This window comes from Scyliorhinus torazame, chromosome 18, assembly GCF_047496885.1.
Source record: "Scyliorhinus torazame isolate Kashiwa2021f chromosome 18, sScyTor2.1, whole genome shotgun sequence".
Taxonomy (NCBI): Eukaryota; Metazoa; Chordata; class Chondrichthyes; order Carcharhiniformes; family Scyliorhinidae; genus Scyliorhinus; species Scyliorhinus torazame.
In genome coordinates, this window is record NC_092724.1 from 10,605,389 (window position 1) to 10,625,718 (window position 20,330).

The 20,330-nt window shown below is 49.7% G+C and overlaps 1 protein-coding gene across 1 annotated transcript in view; it reads right to left on the reverse strand.

Moving 5' to 3' along the window:
- apc2 (APC regulator of WNT signaling pathway 2) overlaps positions 1-19,162 on the reverse strand; it is a 227,767-nt gene extending 208,605 nt beyond the window's left edge. Inside the window, exon 1 of the mRNA XM_072482138.1 lies at positions 19,014-19,162. Within this exon, the coding sequence (XP_072338239.1) occupies positions 19,014-19,067 (54 nt within the window). The 5' untranslated portion in view covers positions 19,068-19,162. The remainder of the gene's footprint in view (positions 1-19,013) is intronic.
- Between the last annotated feature and the right edge of the window lie 1,168 nt (positions 19,163-20,330).

The following is a 20,330-nucleotide window of genomic DNA, read 5'->3' on the forward strand; positions in this document are numbered from 1 at the left end:
CAGGGAGGGCAGAGGGTGGCTGATGATAGGCGGAGGTAGTTGGGGGTCATTATCACTTGTAACATCTGCATTTGACACTGAATTAAACATTATTGTTCTTCACCACCTGCACGCCCCACATTCTTGAAGCCTCCTCCCAGTGGCAGAGTGCTTCTCACCATCAGGATAATGTTCTTCTCACTGACCTTCAATGCCTGCCAGACGGTTAGGCCCTCTCAGTGTGAATGCGTCACTCACAGTGATAGGACTCAGGCAAGATTCAGTGAACACGAGACCCTCGCCACTAATCCCCCCTTCAGAGCTAAGGGACAAAGTAATGTGGAGCCGAACCTCACTCGGACACAAGCCGGAGAGTTTGCTTGCTGGCCGCAGACAGGTAGGAGTCAGGCAATAATTGAGGAGCATCACAGACCATTCCTCACTGCGAGTCGTCATCGCCCTCCTGCATTGACTGGGCAGCAGGCACTCAAGGAGTCCCCAGTCCCAGCCACCCTGATGAGTAAGATGAGGGGTCACAACGTGCTGGGGGGGGCTGGGGGGGGGGGGGGGGGGGGGGGGGGGGGCCGTGTTGCGCTGTCAGACAACATGTTGATCCTACTCCAGGAAGCAGGAGGGGATGAGGACGTCCCTACCCTTCCTGACCATGCGCACCCCTGTCCTGCCTGGCCTCCATCTTCCGGGTCCTCGGCAGCCTCTCCCTCAACTTCCTCCCTGAACGGCACCCTCATCCGAGGACTTGTGCTGTTCCCCGAGGTCTTCCTCATGAAGGGCGTTGCTCTGCTGCAGAGCCAGGCTCTGTAGCGCACAGCAGACCACCATGATGCGGGAGACCCTCTGGGACTGTACTGGAGAGCCCCACCAGACCTGTCAAGGCAGCGGAAGCACATCGTCAGGAGGCCGATGCGCTGCTCTATCGCAGATCAATTGGCGCTGTGAACTTCATTGTACAAGGCCTCTGCGGCAATCTCTGGCCTCCGCTCTGGTGGCATCAACCAAAACCTCAACGAATGCCCTCATCCTCTACAAGCCATCCCTGCACCTCGAAAATGCTAAGGATCTGCGACTGCCCAAGGAGGGGCAGTCATGCGGGCTCCCTGGAACGCATGCACATGAATCACATCTGGTGCTCACACACCAGCTGCACATTGAGAGAGTGGAACCCCTTCTTGTTTACGAAAGGAATTCCCTGATGCCACGAGACGTGTAGAGCAACATGGGCACAGTCGATCGCCCCCTGCACCTGTAGCAGACCAGATTTGTTGCCGACGCCCATAGCTCTCTCGTCTAAGCTGGGCCTGCTCCAGCTCAAAATGAATAAAGTCCACAGCCCGAGCATAGAGTGGATCGTGACTTCACAGATGCACTTATGGGCGGACACCAGCAGCATGCCACACGGGTCACTCATGGAGCCTTGGAACGATCCCATTGCGTAAAAATTGGGAGCTGCCGTGACCTTGACAGAACAGGGAACGGGAGTCCTCTGCCGCCATGTGGCGCCAAGTTGATTTGATTTGATTTGATTTATTGTCACATGTACCAAAGTACAGTGAAAAGTATTTTTCTGCAGCCGAGGGAACGTACACAGTACGTACAGAGTGGACAAAGAGAATAATCAACAGAGAACATTGACAAATGGCACATCGATGAAGAGTGATTGGTTACAGTGCGGAACAAGGGGCCAAACAAAGCAAATTGAAGAGCAAGTGCAGCATAGGGCGGCGTGAATAGTGTTCTTACAGGGAACAGATCAGTCCGAGGGGGAGTCGTTGAGGAGTTTTGTAGCTGTGGGGAAGAAGCTGTTCCTATGTCTGGATGTGTGAGTCTTCAGACTTCTGTACCTTCTGCCTGATGGAAGGGTCTGGAAGAAGGCAATGCCTGGGTGGGAGGGGTCTCTGATAATGCTGCCTGCCTTCCTGAGGCAGCGGGAGGTGTATACAGAATCAATGTGGGGGTGGTAAGCTTGCGTGATGGGCTGGGCTGAGTTCGCCACACTCTGCTGTTTCGTGCGATCTTGGACTGAGCAGTTGCCATACCAGGCTGTGATGCAGCCGGACAGGATGCTCTCTATCGCACATCTGTAGACGTTTGTGAGAGTCGATGCAGACATGCCAAATTTCTTTAGCTTCCGCGGGAAGTAGAGACGTTGTTGGGCTTTCTTGACTGCATCAAAGTGAGTGGACCAGGACAGACTGTTGGTGATGGTGACCCCAGGAACTTAAAGCTATCGACCATCTCCACTTCGGAGCCATTGATGCAGACGGGAGTGTGTGTCGTGCTGCGCTTCCTGAAGTCGATGATCAGTTCCTTGGTCTTTCCGACATTTAGAGAGAGGTTGTTTGCATGCAACCAAGTGATTTATCTCCCTCCTATAGTCTGATTCGTCGTTGTTGGAGATACGGCCCACCACAGTCATATCATCCGCAAACTTACAGACTGAGTTGGGAGTTAAATCTTGCCACACAGGCATGTGTGTATAGGGAGGACTGAGCACACATCCTTGCGGGCCCCCGGTGTTGAGGACTATTGTGGAGGAGGTGCTGTTGCCTATCCTGACCGATTGCGGTCTGTTGGTGCAGAAGTCAAGGATGCAGCTGCACAGGGAGGGGTCAAGTCCAAGATTGCAGAGTTTGGTTATTAGTCTTGTCGGGACAATGGTGTTTAAATGGAGCTGCAATCGATGAACAGCAGTCTTACATAGGTGTCGACAAGGATGTGGCACAGGGGACACACAGTCGTCCCTGGTGAGGCGGAGTCTCCTCTGGCACATGTTGCCCGAAAGCTTCATGAAGGTCCTGTATACTACCCTCCTTCACCGTCGTGTTTTGAGAAAGGGTCAACCAGACTCAAAACTTTAGCTCCCATTTCTCTCCACAGATGCTGTCAGACCTGCTGAGATTGACCGATATTTTCCGTGTTTGCCTGCCCTTATTCTTCAAAGTCCTTCCTGCGTCTGATTCGGTTTCCCTCCCAATTCAGCATGAATCAGAACCAGCTCCTGGCTCAATCTCTAGAATAGGAGATCCGCTCCGCTCTGCCGATTCTGCGAGGCGAATGCAGGATATCAAACACCTCTGACAGCGGGTGAAAGAGCTACAGATTCAAAATGTCTTTCAAGAATTGACGCTGAAAGGTTATCCGCTAAATTAAATTTTCCTTCATACTAATACAAAATCAAAAGCAACGAGCTGAAGCAATGACAGTGTAGCTGTCACAGATAACCATATCAAGAATATACACAAATAATAATATTCACCTCCCACGGCATTGAGTATGAGAGTCAAGATGCAGAGTACCGTTCAGGTGGCGGGGTTGGAAATCCAGGGTATGACCTGGCCAGGATGCACAATTTAGCCCCTATTTTAACATCTTGCAAAACTTTCCCTTTTTATCCAATTCTATTGCCAGTTCCCATGGTCACAGAATTTTTTTTTTTAAATTTAGAGTGCCCAATTCATTTTTTCCAATTAAGGGGCAATTTAGCGTGGCCAATCCACCTAGCCTGCACATCTTTGGGTTGTGGGGGTGAGACCCACGCAGACACGGGGAGAATGTGCAAACTCCACACGGACAGTGACCCCGAGCCGGGATCGAACCTGGGACCTCAACGCCGAGAGGCAGCAGTGCTAACCACTGCGCCACCGTGCCCACCAGTCGCGGGATTGTCCACCCTACCAGCCAGCCAATGGGGGCTTTCCATTGTGGGCAGCCCCACGCCCTCGGGAAATCCTCGGGTGTGGGTGCGCTGCTGGCGTAACGGAGAATCCCTACGTCGGAGAATCCAGCCCAAGGTTTCCATGGTCACAGTAATAAGGGAAACTGTCTTTGTGACCAGGTAACACTGTGATTGTACCTTTCTAGTGACGATACTAAAGTGTTTCTACTGACAGAATGTTCCAATTGCAGGGGTAGAAATTGGTACATTTTATGGCCACCATTTTCCAGGGGCCTGGGTTCGATTCCTTTTGTCTGTGCGGAGTCTGCACGTTCTCCCGGTGTCTGCGGGGGTTCCCTCCGGGTGCTCTGGTTTGCTCCCACAAGTCCCGAAAGACGTGCTGTTTGGTGAATTGGACATTCTGAATTCTCCCTCAGTGTAGCCGAACAGGCTCCGGAATGTGGCAGCGAGGGGCTTTTCACAGTAACCTCATTGCGGTTTCTAATCCTGGTCCGGTCCAGTGGTTATGGGGAGGTTCCCCCGGATATACCGGGGAGGAGGGAATCGGACCCCCTCCCAGGGCGCCCAATGTTGGGTGTCTTGACGATTCTTCTTCTCCTCAGGATGTGGTCTCCCCGTCTGGGGCTGGACCGATTTTCATTTTTTCTTATTAGTGTAAGTGAGGGTGGTGAATTGCCCCGGATGGGGGTGGGGGAGGTGTGGATCCGGCTGGGGTGCAGGTTTTGGGGTGTGCTGGAGCTCCTGGGGGTATAGTTTACTGTGGGTTGGGATGTGCTGGGCTAGGCCAGGTCCGGTGCTGCGACTGGTACCCGCTTGTCCCTGGGGCCCTTCTCGAAGGCCCTTATTAAGGACATCCCGAGAGGTTGGGTTTCGCTTCTTCGGTGCTCAGGGGCCTGGAAATGAGCAGAGTCCTTGGCTTCGGTGAATATCCCGTTGTCCCCCTGCGGGGAGGTGGGACACTTCCTTGTGTGATTAAGTGGCCTGTTCTCTTCTTCATTGGTGAGTGCTGGGCGGGCGCCAGGGTAATACGGAGCCTTGGGTGGGTCCTAATCGCTTGTTATCCTGTGGTTAGTTCTCCCTTTGCCTTCTTCGTTGGGAGGCCCTGAATGTTTGAACACATTCCAAACATCCAGCAGTTGATCGTGTCTGCACAATTGTATGGAATGGCGTTGATTCCGCACTGGGCCTGAGATTGGGATTACGTTGCATTGTGTGGTATGTACGTAACATCCCTTTAGAACTGGGGTTTTCGTGTATTGTAAGGGTGGACAGGAAGGTTCCGTTCTTGGCTTCTGCATGGGTGCAGACGGGCCTGGTATCCGAGGAGAGGAGGCTGTGGAGGTCGTTGGTGCCTTTTGTACTGCGGGAGTTGGGGGAGATGTACGTTTGGTGAGCACCCGAGCATGGCGCAGAAAATATATCCTGAAAATATATCCTGAATTCCCGTGGTGATTGCGAGCTTGCGCAGTGTGGGAGGATGTGCACCATTTTACCACATCTTTCATGGCCTCACCCTGTTTCTCCCTCAGTCCCTGGCGGGGCTGTATAGGCACCTAGTTATGCCTAATGATTGTATCGAGCCGGTTATCATGTTGTTCTCCTGTCCCTCTCTGCTCAGTGTACGTTGCGCTGGGTTTTTTCTTGCGTATGGCGGTGCATTCATTTATGTTGTAATTTTATTGCATCATTTGCTAAAATGTAAAACCTTAATGAACATACTTTGCTTTCAATGAAATTCCACTCAGGAGACAGAGCTGTGCACGTGGATGTGTGAACACTGAAGGACCCAGGGCTTTCTGCTGGAGACCAGATGGTATTTTGTAGCCAACAAATATAATTTGAATTTTACCATCTGCAAATTTCACTCGGCACCAATCAATCTCACATCAGCTGTGACATGCAATGACAACCTAGAAAGTATGTATGATTAGAAGTGAACTGTATCTTTGTCTGCTTGAATTTCCTTTCTTCCTGTCCCGCACAATGCCGAAGGAGGCCATTTGGCCCGTCGATTCTGCACCAACTCTTTCGAAGAGCATTCCAGTTGGTCCCAGTCCACCTATCCCTCGGGGCCCTTTTCCTTCAAACATCCAGCCCCCTCTTGAAAGTTACAGTAAGAAGGACAGCCAGGCCAATCTTGGATGTGTTTTTATATGCCAGGCTATAGCAGTTAATCTGTGGCAAATTATTGTCAAACAAGACATTGACGCAGAACAACACAGCTGCTTTAATTGTCGATAATGGAAATGACTCAATCACCATTAGCAGCTGCAGTTTGACATCATTCAGTGTTACGAGTATTTTCCATGTGGTATCAGAATGTGCAGAGGTGCACGAGATTGGAAGACTTGAGAGAAGGTTCAAGCTAAGTGCCTGGGCTGCATATTCCCACCCAGTGAACTCTACGTTGTGTTTTTCCAACAAGGGAAACAAAGAATAGAAATAGGCAAACATACGAACGTATATCAGTTAAAATATTGCATGCTACAGTGTGTTTAAGTCTGTATTTTTTTAAATTTAGAGTACCCAATTCATTGTTTACAATTAAGGGACAATTTAGCATGGCCAATCCATCTACCTTGCACATCTTTGGCGTGTGGGGGCGAAACCCACGCAAACACAAGGACAATGGTCAAACTCCACACGGACAGTGACCCAGAGCCAGAATCGAACCTGGGACCTCGTGAGGCAGCAGTGCTAACCACTGCGCCACCGCGCTGCCCCCTTAAGGCTGTATTTGTGATCTCAATGCTTCTACCCTTGTCCAGAAACCGTCAGAGGTCCATGACTATCTTGGACCGTTGTCCATTTTCTTCCCATCGCAAGATCTCAAGATGATCAGGAGACCTTTCCATCTCATCGTTCTGGAATAACAAACCTCACCAAGATCCCAATGGAACGCTTGGCGTTTCAAAATTCGCAAGCTTTAGGGATGATTACATGTTCCGAGCCGGAGATGACAGATGTAGGGATTGCGTTTCGGGGATCTGATGTTCCAGTACTGAACCTGACAAAGTGATGGACACCCACAATCTCTGCAGACACATTCGCTGTGAGTGCAGCTCCCCGCTGAGGGGGACTAGATCTCAGAATCACCAATTTTATAATCTAGGCAGTGGTCGTGATGTTTTGTCAAACCTTTGTTTATTTAGATTTGGAGCCCTGTTTTTGCCATACAATGGAGGATGGGCTTCCGTTACACACAAAGGAACCCAAATAAATGGTTGACAAACATTAAAAATGCTAATTAGTGTTCTTGGTCAACTTCCCTCTTTGTTGTAAATGGGGGAAGCTGCCAGAGAGAAGATGCTATCCATTTTAATACAAAGGGGGCGATCCATCGGCCGCGGCACAGCGAGGTCGTTGACAGTCGGGAGACCGTGCTCCCCAGAATCTAATTGGCTCGCCACGCCTCACGAGATCCAACGCGATCTTGCAAGATATTGCGATATGAATCCCGCCCACTGTGATGTGCAGATTCCTGAGGAGCCTCACCCTAATGATTCCCGGGATGCCTGAAGCTTTGGGATTCACCCCCTTCACGTGGGAGACCTCCGCGAGCGCCGTCCAGCACTGGTCCCCGTTTGTGGATCGGCACTCGTGGGGGTCTCCAAGTGGATCGGAGACCCCCAGCTGCATGCCCTTTGGGCAGGGTGTTGTCCTGGCACTGCTGGTGCCACCTGGCACCCTGGCAGTGCCACCTTGGTGCCAGCCAGGCACTGCCAAGGTGCCCAGGTGGCACTGTCAGCTGGCATGGACATTGCCATGTTGGCATTGCCAAGGTACCAAGCTGGCATTTTTGCATGCATGCAATCGGGCCAGGGTGCCCGGCTTGGGTAATGGGGCATGCTGGGGGGCGGAGGGGGGGGGGGTGAGACCCTCCCATATTGTGTTCGGGCTGGTAGGGAGGTCGGGGATTTTTTCGGGGGCCTCGGAGATCGGGATGCCATTTTTAAATGATGTCCCGATCTCTCGCTACAATGGGGAGTTCCGGCGAGCAGAGCTCTCCGCTATACAGAACGGGGCTCTGTGCGGCCTCAGCCGTGTGTTCCCCGTTCAGGCCCCTTGCACAACGCGAGCCGCGTTGAACAGTCATGTGTTTCTTGGCACTGTTGCCGGGAAACACATGGCTAATCGTGCTCGCTAGGGGACTTTGTTTCCTCTTGGGAGAATTGCGCCCAATGTATTTCATGAGCTCAGGATGTCCCAAGGTGTTTTGCAGCCATTACTTTTGATTGTAATCCTTGCGTGAAGAAACGTCAGTTAATTTCTGTAAGGAGGGTACATCTCTTCTGTGGAGTGTGTAGAGTCACCTAAGGAAATGTCACACACGCCTCATGACACACCCAAATTCACACTGCACTGTTCAATCTGTAATATGAATTTATTTATACGTGTTCATCAAACCTATAGTAGTTCAACAGACAACCTCTTCATTCTTTTGTGTCTGTATTGATTTTCTTCCACAACCGCCCTGCATAATGAATAAATTAACCAAGCGTGAATCAAAGGGTATTTTCAGTTTCCAATCTTGCTATCTCTTTGCTGTGCACCATTAATAGGCAGGCATCTTACACCCCACAGATGACTCATAGAATATCATAGAATTTACAGTGCAGAAGGAGGCCATTCGGCCCATCGAGTCTGCACCGGCTCTTGGAAAGAGCACCCTACCCAAGGTCAACACCGCCACCCTATCCCCATAACCCAGTAACCCCACCCAACACTAAGGGCAATTTTAGACACTAAGGGCAATTTAGCATGGCCAATCCACCTAACCTGAACATCTTTGGACTGTGGGAGGAAACCGGAGCACCCGGAGGAAACCCACGAACACACGGGGAGGATGTGCAGACTCCGCACAGACTGTTACCCAAGCCGGAATCGAACCTGGGACCCTGGAGCTGTGAAGCAATTGTGCTATCCACAACGCTACCGTGCTGACTCATTGAAAGTTAGACACCTCTGAATGTTAAATGAGGATTAGGCTCAGCTCTGACGATTCCTGGTTGATTGGGGTGCATGGGGAGTGACTTTAAACTGAAAACCAGACAGGGTGGCAATAAAAATCATCCAGGTTCCCTAGCTCCCTGCCTGCAGCTCCATCCCAAGTTTTAACCTGCTTTCCTGATATTATGTGTCTCACTGTCGGAACAGCACGGAGGCGCAGTGGTTAGCACTGCTGCCTCACGGCGCCCAGGCCCCAGGTTCGATCCCGGCTCTGGGTCACTATCCGTGTGGAGTTTGCTCATTCTCCCCGTGTTTGCGTGGGTTTCGCCCCCACAACCCAAAGATGTGCAGGGTAGGTGGCCACGCTAAATTGCCCCTTAATTGGAAAAAAATGAATTGGGTCCTCTAAATTTATTTTTTAAAAAGAGTTTACCAACTTTTTAACCACTGTTCCCTTGTACTGTTTCTTTTCTTTATTCATTAATGGGATGCGGCCGTTGCTGGCTGGGCCAGCATCTGTTACCCATCCCTAATTGCCCTTGAACATCCTGGCGTGCGAGGGCAGTGAAGAGTCAACCACATTGTTGTGGGTCTGGAGTCACATGTAGGCCAGGCCAGGTAAGGACGGCAGATTTCCTTCCCTTAGAGGACATCAGTGAACCAGATGGTTTTTTACGACAATCGTTGCATGGTCAGCATTAGCTTTCCGATTGCAGATTTATTCATTGAATTTGAATTCCATAGGTTGCCATGGTGGGATTTGAACCCATGTCCGCAGAATGTTGACCTGGGCCTCTGGATTACTGCTGCAGTGACATTCCCACTGTGGCCCGATTGGATATTCTTATTTACTCTGGAGCGACCTTTGTTTCCATATTTGTCCCAATCTCCTTTTGCCTTGCGCTGGTCAAGGAGACACAGCCTGAGTGAGTGAGACACAGACAGAGTGAGAATTTGAAACTTGGTAATTTGGTGCAGTGAGGTAACCAGGAAAGGTAAGTGATAAATCTAATTCTGTTGTTTTTCAGTTAAAAGTGTAATGTAGATTAGTGTCTGATTGGCTGACGCTGCCCCTCACCCTAATTGCTGAGAGGCAGTTATCTGGCAGTCACCTGAGGCCTGTTTCAGGGCACAAAGGTACACATTGTATTCTTCTCTTTGAAGTTTAAGTAGTGTGAGTCATCCTAAAGTCTGTATCAAAGACAGACAGAAAGCACACTTAGTAAGCGTTGCGCTGGTCAAGGAGACACAGACAGAGTGAGAATTTGAAACTTGGTAATTTGGTGCAGTGAGGTAATTCGGGGAAGAGTGGGAGAAGGTGCTTTTTCCCTACTGTTTTGTTCTCTCTCTTTCTTCTGGCCTGTAACTTTTAATCAGCAGGGAGAAAACCTGAGAACATCTGAGACCCTCAGAAGGTAGGTAAGTGATTTTTACTCATTTTCACTTTTATTACCTTTTCAAATTGTGTGTGTGTGGGGGGGCGGGGGGGGGGACTGAAGTGATGTCACAGAAAAGCTGTGACCTGAGTGGCTGGGTGGGAATCTACACTAAATTTAAAAAATTAAGCATTGGTAACTAATTAAACATAATTACTTAATTATAATTTAGAGGGGTATCTAAGCCAGAGATCGGAGAGTACTATATTTAGCTTTCACATTTATAGTAGAAATCTAGTGCTGGGAAACAGATAGTTAACGGTAACATTTAAAAAAAAAATGTAATTTTAATTTTAACTTTTAACTTTAATTTACTAATTAATTGACGCAATATCAGTTAGAGGGGTGCAGTGCTCTGACTGTGAGATGTGGCAGGTCCGGGAGGCTTCCAGCGTCCCGGATGGCTTCATCTGCAGAAACTGCACCCAACTGGAGCTCCTCACAGACCGCATGGTTCGGTTGGAACAACAGTTGGATGCACTTAGGAGCATGCAGGTGGCGGAAAGCGTCATAGATCGCAGTTATGTAAATGTGGTCACACCCAAGGTGCAGGCAGAGAAATGGGTGACCACCAGAAAGGGCAGGCAGTCAGTGCAGGAATCCCCTGTGGTTGTCCCCCTCTCGAACAGATATACCCTTTTGGATACTGTCGGGGGGGATAGCCTATCAGGGGAAAACAGCAGCAGCCAGAGCAGTGGCACCACGGCTGGCTCTGATGTTCAGAAGGGAGGGTCAAAGCGCAGAAGAGCAATAGTAATAGGGGACTCTATAGTCAGGGGCACAGATAGGCGCTTCTGTGGACGTGAAAGAGACTCCAGGATGGTATGTTGCCTCCCTGGTGCCAGGGTTCAGGATGTCTCCAAACGGGTAGAGGGCATCCTGAAGGGGGAGGGCAAACAGGCAGAGGTCATTGTACATATTGGTACTAACGACATAGGCAGGAAGGAGCATGAGGTCCTGCAGCAGGAGTTCAGGGAGCTAGGCAGAAAGTTAAAAGACAGGACCTCTAGGGTTGTAATCTCGGGATTATTCCCTGTGCCATGTGCCAGTGAGGCTAGAAATAGGAATATAGAGCATCTAAACACGTGGCTAAACAGCTGGTGTAGGAGGGAGGGTTTCCATTATCTGGACCACTGGGAGCTCTTCCGGGGCAGGTGTGACCTATATAAGAAGGACGGGTTGCATCTAAACCAGAGAGGCATAAATATCCTGGCCACGAGGTTTGCTAGTGTCACACGGGAGAGTTTAAACTAGTATGGCAGGGGGGGTGGGCACGGGAGCAATAGGTCAGAAGGTGAGAGCATTGAGGGAGAACTAGGGAATAGCTCACTGGGCTAAATCGCTGGATTTTAAAGCAGACAAAGGCAGGCCAGCAGCACGGTTCAATTCCCGTACCAGCCTCCCCGAACATGTACCCGAATGTTGCGACTAGGGGCTTTTCACAGTAACTTAATTGAAGCCTACTCGTGACAATAAGCGATTTTCATTTTTTCATTTTCAGTGTGGCTCTGAGGCAGAGCAGACAGGGAGAAGTTGCTGAACACAGCGGGTCTGGTGGCCTGAAGTGCATATGTTTTAATGCAAGAAGTACTACGGGTAAGGCAGATGTACTTCGAGCTTGGATTAGTACCTGGAACTATGATGTTGTTGCCATTACAGAGACCTGGTTGAGGGAAGGGCAGGATTGGCAGCTAAACGTTCCAGGATTTAGATGTTTCAGGCGGGATAGAGGGGGATGTAAAAGGGGTGGCGGAGTTGCGCTACTGGTTAGGGAGGACATCACAGCTGTACTACGGGAGGACACCTCAGAGGGCAGTGAGGCTATATGGGTAGAGATCAGGAATAAGAAGGGTGCAGTCACAATGTTGGGGGTTTACTACAGGCCTCCCAACAGCCAGCGGGAGATAGAGGAGCAGATAGGTAGACAGATTTGGGAAAAGAGTAAAAACAACAGGGTTGTGGTGATGGGAGACTTCAACTTCCCCAATATTGACTGGGACTCACTTAGTGCCAGGGGCTTAGATGGGGCAGAGTTTGTAAGGAGCATCCAGGAGGGCTTCTTCAAACAATATGTAGACAGTCCAACTAGGGAACGGGCGGTACTGGACCTGGTATTGGGGAATGAGCCCGGCCAGGTGGTAGAAGTTTCAGTAGGGGAGCATTTCGGGAACAGTGACCACAATTCAGTAAGTTTTAAAGTGCTGGTGGACAAGGATAAGAGTGGTCCTAGGGTGAATGTGCAAAATTGGGGGAAGGCTAATTATAACAATATTAGGCGGGAACTGAAGGACCTAGATTGGGGGCGGATGTTTGAGGGCAAATCAACATCTGACATGTGGGAGGCTTCCAAGTGTCAGTTGAAAGGAATTCAGGACCGGCATGTTCCTGTGAGGAAGAAGGATAAATACGGCAATTTTCGGGAACCTTGGATAACAAGAGATATTGTAGGCCTCGTCAAAAAGAAAAAGAAGGCATTTGTCAGGGCTAAAATGCTGGGAACAGACGAAGCCTGTGTGGCATATAAGGAAAGTAGGAAGGAACTTAAGCAAGGAGTCAGGAGGGCTAGAAGGGGTCACGAAAAGTCATTGGCAAAAAGGGTTAAGGAAAATCCCAAGGCTTTTTACACGTACATAAAAAGCAAGAGGGTAGCCAGGGAAAGGGTTGGTCCACTGAAGGATAGGCAAGGGAATCTATGTGTGGAGCCAGAGGAAATGGGCGAGGTACTAAATGAATACTTTGCGTCAGTATTCACCAAAGAGAAGGAATTGGTAGATGTTGAGTCTGGAGAAGGGGGTGCAGATAGCCTGGGTCACATTGAGATCCAAAAAGACGAGGTGTTGGGCGTCTTAAAAAATATTAAGGTAGATAAGTCCCCAGGGCCTGATGAGATCTACCCCAGAATACTGAAGGAGGCTGGAGAGGAAATTGCTGAGGCCTTGACAGAAATCTTTGGATCCTCACTATCTTCAGGTGATGTCCCGGAGGACTAGAGAATAGCCAATGTTGTTCCTCTGTTTAAGAAGAGTAGCAAGGATAATCCAGGGAACTACAGGCCAGTGATCCTTACTTCAGTGGTGGGGAAATTACTGGAGAGAATTCTTCGAGACAGGATCTACTCCCATTTGGAAGCAAATGGACGTATTAGTGAGAGGCAGCACGGTTTTGTGAAGGGGAGGTTGTGTCTCACTAACTTGATAGAGTTTTTCAAGGAGGTCACAAAGATGATTGATGCAGGTAGGGCAGTGGATGTTGTCTGTATGGACTTCAGTAAGGCCTTTGACAAGGTCCCTCATGGTAGACTAGTACAAAAGGTGAAATCACACGGGATCAGGGGTGAGCTGGCAAGGTGGATACAGAACTGGCTAGGTCATCGAAGGCAGAGAGTAGCAATGGAAGGATGCTTTTCTAATTGGAGGGCTGTGACCAGTGGTGTTCCGCAGGGATCAGTGCTGGGACTTTTGCTGTTTGTAGTATATATATAAATGATTTGGAGGAAAATGTAACTGGTCTGATTAGTAAGTTTGCGGACGACACAAAGGTTGGTGGAATTGCGGATAGCGATGAGGACTGTCAGAGGATACAGCAGGATTTAGATTGTTTGGAGACTTGGGCGGAGAGATGGCAGATGGAGTTTAATCCGGACAAATGTGAAGTAATGCATTTTGGAAGGTCTAATGCAGGTAGGGAATGTACAGTGAATGGTAGAATCCTCAAGAGTATTGAAAGTCAGAGAGATCTAGGTGTGCAGGTCCACAGGTCACTGAAAGGGGCAACACAGGTGGAGAAGGTAGTCAAGAAGGCATACGGCATGCTTGCCTTCATTGGCCGGGGCATTGAGTATAAGAATTGGCAAGTCATGATGCAGCTGTATAGAACCTTAGTTAGGCCACACTTGGAGTATAGTGTTCAATTCTGGTCGCCACACTACCAGAATGATTTGGAGGCTTTAGAGAGGGTGCAGAAGGGATTTACCAGAATGTTGCCTGGTATGGAGGGCATTAGCTATGAGGAGCGGTTGAATAAACTCGGTTTGTTCTCACTGGAACGACGGAGGTTGAGGGGCGACCTGATAGAGGTCTACAAAATTATGAGGGGCATAGACAGAGTGGATAGTCAGAGGCTTTTCCCCAGGGTAGAGGGGTCAATTACTAGGGGGCATAGGTTTAAGGTGCGAGGGGCAAGGTTTAGAGATGTATGAGGCAAGTTTTTTTACACAGCGGGTAGTGGGTGCCTGGAACTCGTTATTGGCGGAGGTGGTGGAAGCAGGGACGATAGTGACATTTAAGGGGCATCTTGACAAATACACGAATAGGATGGGAATAGAGGGATAGGGACCCAGGAAGTGTAGAAGATTGTAGTTTAGTCGGGCAGCATGGTCGGCACGGGCTTGGAGGACCGAAGGGCCTGTTCCTGTGCTGTACATTTCTTTGTTCTTTGTTCTTGTACTCTCATCACTTTTTTGCATTTAATCCCCCCTGTCCCCCACCCAATCACAGCCCCTTCCCTTTTGTTTATCCCCTGTACCTCCCCTCACCCTACTTCCCACCGTGCTTTAAAAAACTATTCATCCCTGACAATCCTCCTGTCCCGCTGAAAGTGCATCGTCCCGAAATGTTAACACCTGTTTTTTTTAAACAACCTTGTCACAAGTAGGCTTACATTAACACTGCAATAAAGTTTCTGTGAAAATCCCCTAGTCGCCACACTCCGGCGCCTGTTCGGGTACACGGAGGGAGAATTCAGAATGTCCAATTCACCTAACAGCACGTCTTTCGGGACTTGTGGGAGGAAACCGGAGCACCCGGAGGAAACCCACACAGGCACGGGGAGAACGTGCAGACTCCGCACGGACAGTGACCCAAGCCGGGAATCAAACTTGGGACCCTGGCGCTGTGAAGCAACTGTGCTAACCACTGTGCTGCCATGCCGCTCATGTACTTCTCTTGCCGCCGGCGTGTGGGGACCTGCTAATACCCTCCATACCAGGCAATATCCTGGTAAACCTTTTCTGTACTCTCTCCAAAGCCGCCACGTCTTTCTGGTAGTGTGGTGGCCAGAATTGGACACAGTATTCCAAATGGGGCCTAACCAACGTCCTCGTTAACCGTAACTTAATTTGCGATATTTTTATACTTGATGCCCCGTCCTATGAAGGCAAGCATGCCATATGCTTTCTTTACACCATTTCCACCTGTGCTGCCACTTTTAAGGATCTTGGTGTCTATGCTCTTGATGGTTCTGCCATTTATTTTATAGCGCCTGACTTAATTGGGTCTACCAAAATGCATCATCTCGCATTTGCCCAGGTTAAATTCCATCTGTCATTTCTCCACCCAATTTTGCAGCCTATCTATATCCTGCTGTATTCTCTGACAACCTTCATCACGATCCGCAACTCCAGCAATCTTAGTGTCATCCGCAAACTTACTAATCAGAACTGCTACATATTCGACCAAGTCATTTATATATATTACAAACAGCAAAGGTCCCAGTACTGATCCCTGCTGAACACCACTAGTTACAGACCTCCATTCGGAAAAACACCCTTCCACTGCTACCCTCTGCCTTCTACGGCCAAGCCCGTTCTGAATCCATCCAGCTAGTTCACCCCTGACCCTGTGTGATTTAATCTTTTGTACCAACTTGCCAGCCCCCTGAAGGTAAGTGAATCGCAACGTTTTTTTCTAGGAAACTCGGGAGTGCAACGTTTGCGTTTTTAGGCCGGCGTGGGAACATAGCCCCATTTTCGGAGAATCCAGCTCCATATCTCTGAGAGCTTTTTCCAACAATTTCCTTACCACTGACGTCAAGCTCAGAGGCCTATAATTACCTGGACTATCCTTGCAACCCTTCTTAAATAATGGTACAACATTGGCTATCCTCCAATCCTCTGGTATCTCACCTGTGGCCAATGAGGACACAAAGATTTCTGTCAGAGGCCCAGCGATTTCATCTCTTGCCTCCCTCAGTAATCTGGGATAGATGCCATCTGGCCCTGGGGATTTGTCTACCTTAATGCTTTTTAACACACCTCACACTTCCTCCCTCATAATAACAACTTGTTCCAAAGTGCTTACATATCCCTCTGAGAAACCACCAATCAATGTGTCCCTCTCCTTTGTGAACACCAATGCAAAATACTCATTAAGGACCTCACCTACTTCCTCAGGTTCTACACATAATTTCCCTCCTTTGTCCTTGATTGGACCAACTCTTTCTCTAGCTACCCTCCTGTTCCTAATATACGTATAAAATGCCTTGGGATTCTCCTTAATCCTGTCTGCCAAGGACATTTAGTGACCCCTTTTTGCAATCCTAACACCCTGTTTGAGCTCTTTTCTACTTTCCTTGTGTCCTTCAAGTGCTTCATCTGTTTTTAGTTGCCGAGACCTCATGTATGCATAGGTTTTCTTTTTGACTGGACTCGCAATTCCCCTGGTCATCCATTGTACCTGAATCCTGCCTTTCCTGTCTTTCCTTTTCATTGGCACATGTCTGTCCTGCACTCCCATCAGCTGCTCCTTAAAAGACTCCCATGTGCCAAATGTGGATTTCCCCTCAAACAGCAGAGAAAAGCACTTCATTGTTTGGAAACAGCTTTGGGCTTCGGGGCTGCCCTGATGCTGTGAAAGGTGCTATGTAAATGCAAGTTCTTTCTTGCTGACCACCTGGTCGGTGCCACCATGGGGAACAAGCCCGTCCCCCAAAGGTTCTCGGCACTTTAACATTTTGCCACTGCTGTAAACTCACAAGGACAGTTCCCCACCTTGTCAATGGGAGTTCACCGCCCATACATTTACCATTCCACATGCGTTCAGTGAAAGTACAGCCCTTCCTTCCCCTGCTCCCTGCCTGGACAACAGAAGCTGACTCTAATTTTAGCCAACAACCTGGAGAGAAGAAACAGAAGTCGGGAAGTTTCATCGGAATTCCATCCAAATACATTAATTCATTTATTATTTATATCGTACAGCATGATTGCGGCACATTAGTTATTTCATATTTTATGCAGTCGGTATTCTGATATTCCATTAGAGAGAAGTGCTTTGCGCAGTGCCCTGATACTCTAGCCAACAATAGAGTGCTGTGCTGTGTGCCAAGCCAGCACTTTCAGGCAAAGAAACACAAGTATCATGCAGGATTCTCACTCCTGATCATCGTCTGTTGACCTCTGTGTGTGCGTGGGTGGACTGGGGGGGAACAGGACGTGCAAATGAGTGATGTTCGCTGCAGTCAAATAGTCTGGGCTCACAGATGGAGGAGGGCAAGGGTGCTGGAGGCTGCCTGCATTTAAAGAATATGAAGGGCGGCACAGTGGTTAGCACTGCTGCCTCACGACGCCAGGCACCCGGGTTCAATTCCGGCTTCGGGCGACTATCTGTGTGGAGTTTGCACTTTTTCCCCCGTGTCTGAGTGGGTTTCCTCTGGGTGCTCCGGTTTCCTCCCTCAGTTCAAAGACGTGCAGGTTAGGTGGGGTTACAGGGATAGGGCAGGGGAGCGCGCCTAGGCAGGGTGCTCGTTCGCAGGATCGGGGCGGATTCGATGGAACGAATGGCCTCCCTCTGCATTGTAGGGATTCAATGGATTGTAATATTGAGCCTAGAAGGAGCCAGAATGCTCAGGGAAAGAGGGAAGAAAACCATAAGGCATTGGGACTGCTGTGGTGATGGTGATGGTGGTGGGGGCGGGGGGGGGGCGGTTCAGGTGAAATGATGCAATTCCTCTGTGTGTGTCCCACCCCAATGGGGGTTTTTGCTCATAGCCACACAGACAAATGTTGCAGCTTAATACACTTTAATCTTTCATCATCAACTCACTCCTGTGACCTAGCCGTGCTGATTTCACACAGGGTTCAAGCAATCAGGGACACACAGGTGGTCCTTACCCTATCTTCCAAACACCTTGTCAATGCAAAACAACAAGAGCTCTTAAATAAGAACCAAAATAAACCATTCTGGAACCATTCGACATTCCAAAGGAGGACAGGATAACCTATCGGACAGAAAGCCTTTGTCAGGATGTTTCCCACTGGCCACACTCAGCAGTTATTTTCTTTTCAGACGTTGCATTTCCGGCTGTGCATTTCCAGAGTTTTCACTTCTTGTCCCACATCTCTAACATGCTCGGTTTCTTTCTTTCCTTTTCCAACCCCTAAGGCCAGGAAGCTTTTAAGGGGCGGCAGGGTGGCGCAGTGGTTAGCACCGCTGCCTCACGGCGCCGAGGTCCCAGGTTCGAGCCCGGCCCCGGGTCACTGTCCGTGTGGACTTTGCACATTCCCCCCGTGTTTGTGTGGGTTTCGCCCCCGCAACCCAAAGATGTGCAGGGTAGGTGGATTGGCCACACTAAATTGCCCCTTAATTGGAAAGAAAAAATGAATTGGGTACTCTAATTTTTTTTGTTAAAGGCAAGGAAGCTTTCAAACCGACAGCAAATTTTGGTTTTGGGAGCTGAGGGGGTGGGGTTGGGGGGTGGGGTTGGGGGGGGGGGGGGCGTTGGAGAGGGAAAAAAGGGGAATAAATTGAGAAGCCTTCGCTTTGGAAACATAAACATGGTCCCACGCGTGAATGATACCGAGTGACGCACAGCCACAGGATTTTACCTCGCAGAGAGAGAGAGAGAGGACGGAAATCTAAAGCTCACAATAGTAAACGCCTTGCCGGCGAACGGTTCAATATATTCGACCCACGAGAGAGCTCTGTTCAGCACCCGGGAATGAAGGGAAATCACGAAGCAGAGCGAGCCTAAGGCATCGCTCCCCGGTGCCGTTATTCCCCAGCCGTAGAGGGACCTGCCTTCACATTGCTGATTAATTGAACAATAAAGCACAACAACAATAACAGCAGCAGCAAACCAACCGTTAACACATAGCGGTGGTGGGGGGGGGGGGGTGAGGGTTGGGGGAGCCTGCTTTAGCACACAGCAGACATTGAGAATCTAGTTAGGAGCAGGCTTACCTCATTTCCAAAAAGAGAAGAATGCAGGAATGAAAGGAGCCAAAGCAAACCCATGAAGGACTGTGTCTGGCCAGGGGCTGCATCCAGGAACTCTGAGTGAGAGCAAGGCTGGCTCACTCTTGCGGGCTTGGTTTGTGTGTGTGTGTGTGTGTCCCTCTGTCTGGGTGCAGTCTGCTCCTCCCCACCAGGTGGCAGGGTACCTGCCCAGGCTCATTGTACACAGAGACAGAGAGAAAAATAATAAGATGAATTTTGTTTCAAACACTCAGTCCCCAAACCAACAGCCAGATTCATAGCCTTCTGGTGGGGTTGGGCAAACAGACTCATCAAAAGCTCAGGCTGCAAAGCATTTGCGCACGCAGAATTGTTCGGTCTAAAATTCAGGAAGTTAACCGTTCAGGTAGAGGATTTACAAAATCATTTTGTTTGCCCCTGGACTTGCAGGTGGCTGTCATTGTGTCAGCATCAGCAGAGCTGGGAGTTGTGGTGAAAACGGAACACTGGCACCACCCAGTGGTCAGGGCGGGTATCTGCACTTGTTTCTCTGCCACAATTATGCTCACTCCCACCTAGTGGTGCACAAGGCAGACTTCCATCTGTTCCCTTAATAATGTTTCTCTGCAAATGTGATCATGATGCACCCGGGGAAGGCAGGGAGGTTGAGGTAGTTAGTGGTTGCGATGGATGCGGAGAAAGCTTTTGACCGGGTTGAGTGGGATTATTTATGGGAGGTGCTGGAGCGGTTCGGTTTTGGGAGGGGCTTTATTGACTGGGTTAGGTTGCTGTACCGGGCTCCGGTTGCAAGTGTACGGACAAACAGGGCGACTTCGGACTATTTCAGACTGCACCGGGGGACGAGACAGGGATGCCCCCTCTCCCCACTGCTGTTTGCACTGGCGATAGAGCTGCTGGCAATTGCTCTGAGGGCCTCAAGGGGCTGGAAGGGGTTGGTCCGAGGGGAGGTGGAGCACAGAGTCTCGCTGTATGCGGACAACCTACTTTTGTATGTCTCAGACCCAATGGAGGGGATGGAAGAAATTATGGGAATTTTAGGGGAATTCGGCCGGTTTTCGGGGTAGAAGCTCAATATGGGGAAGAGCGAGATGTTTGTGGTCCAGGCGAGGGGGTCAGGAGAGGGGACTGGGGGGACTGCCGTTCAGAGTGGTAGGGGACAGTTTCAGGCACCTGGGTATCCAAGTGGCGAGGGATTGGGACAGGCTGCACAAATTTAACTTGGCCCAGTTGGTGGATCAGATGAAGGAGGATTTCGGAGATGGGATGCGCTCCCATTGTCTCTGGCGGGCAGAGTTCAATCGG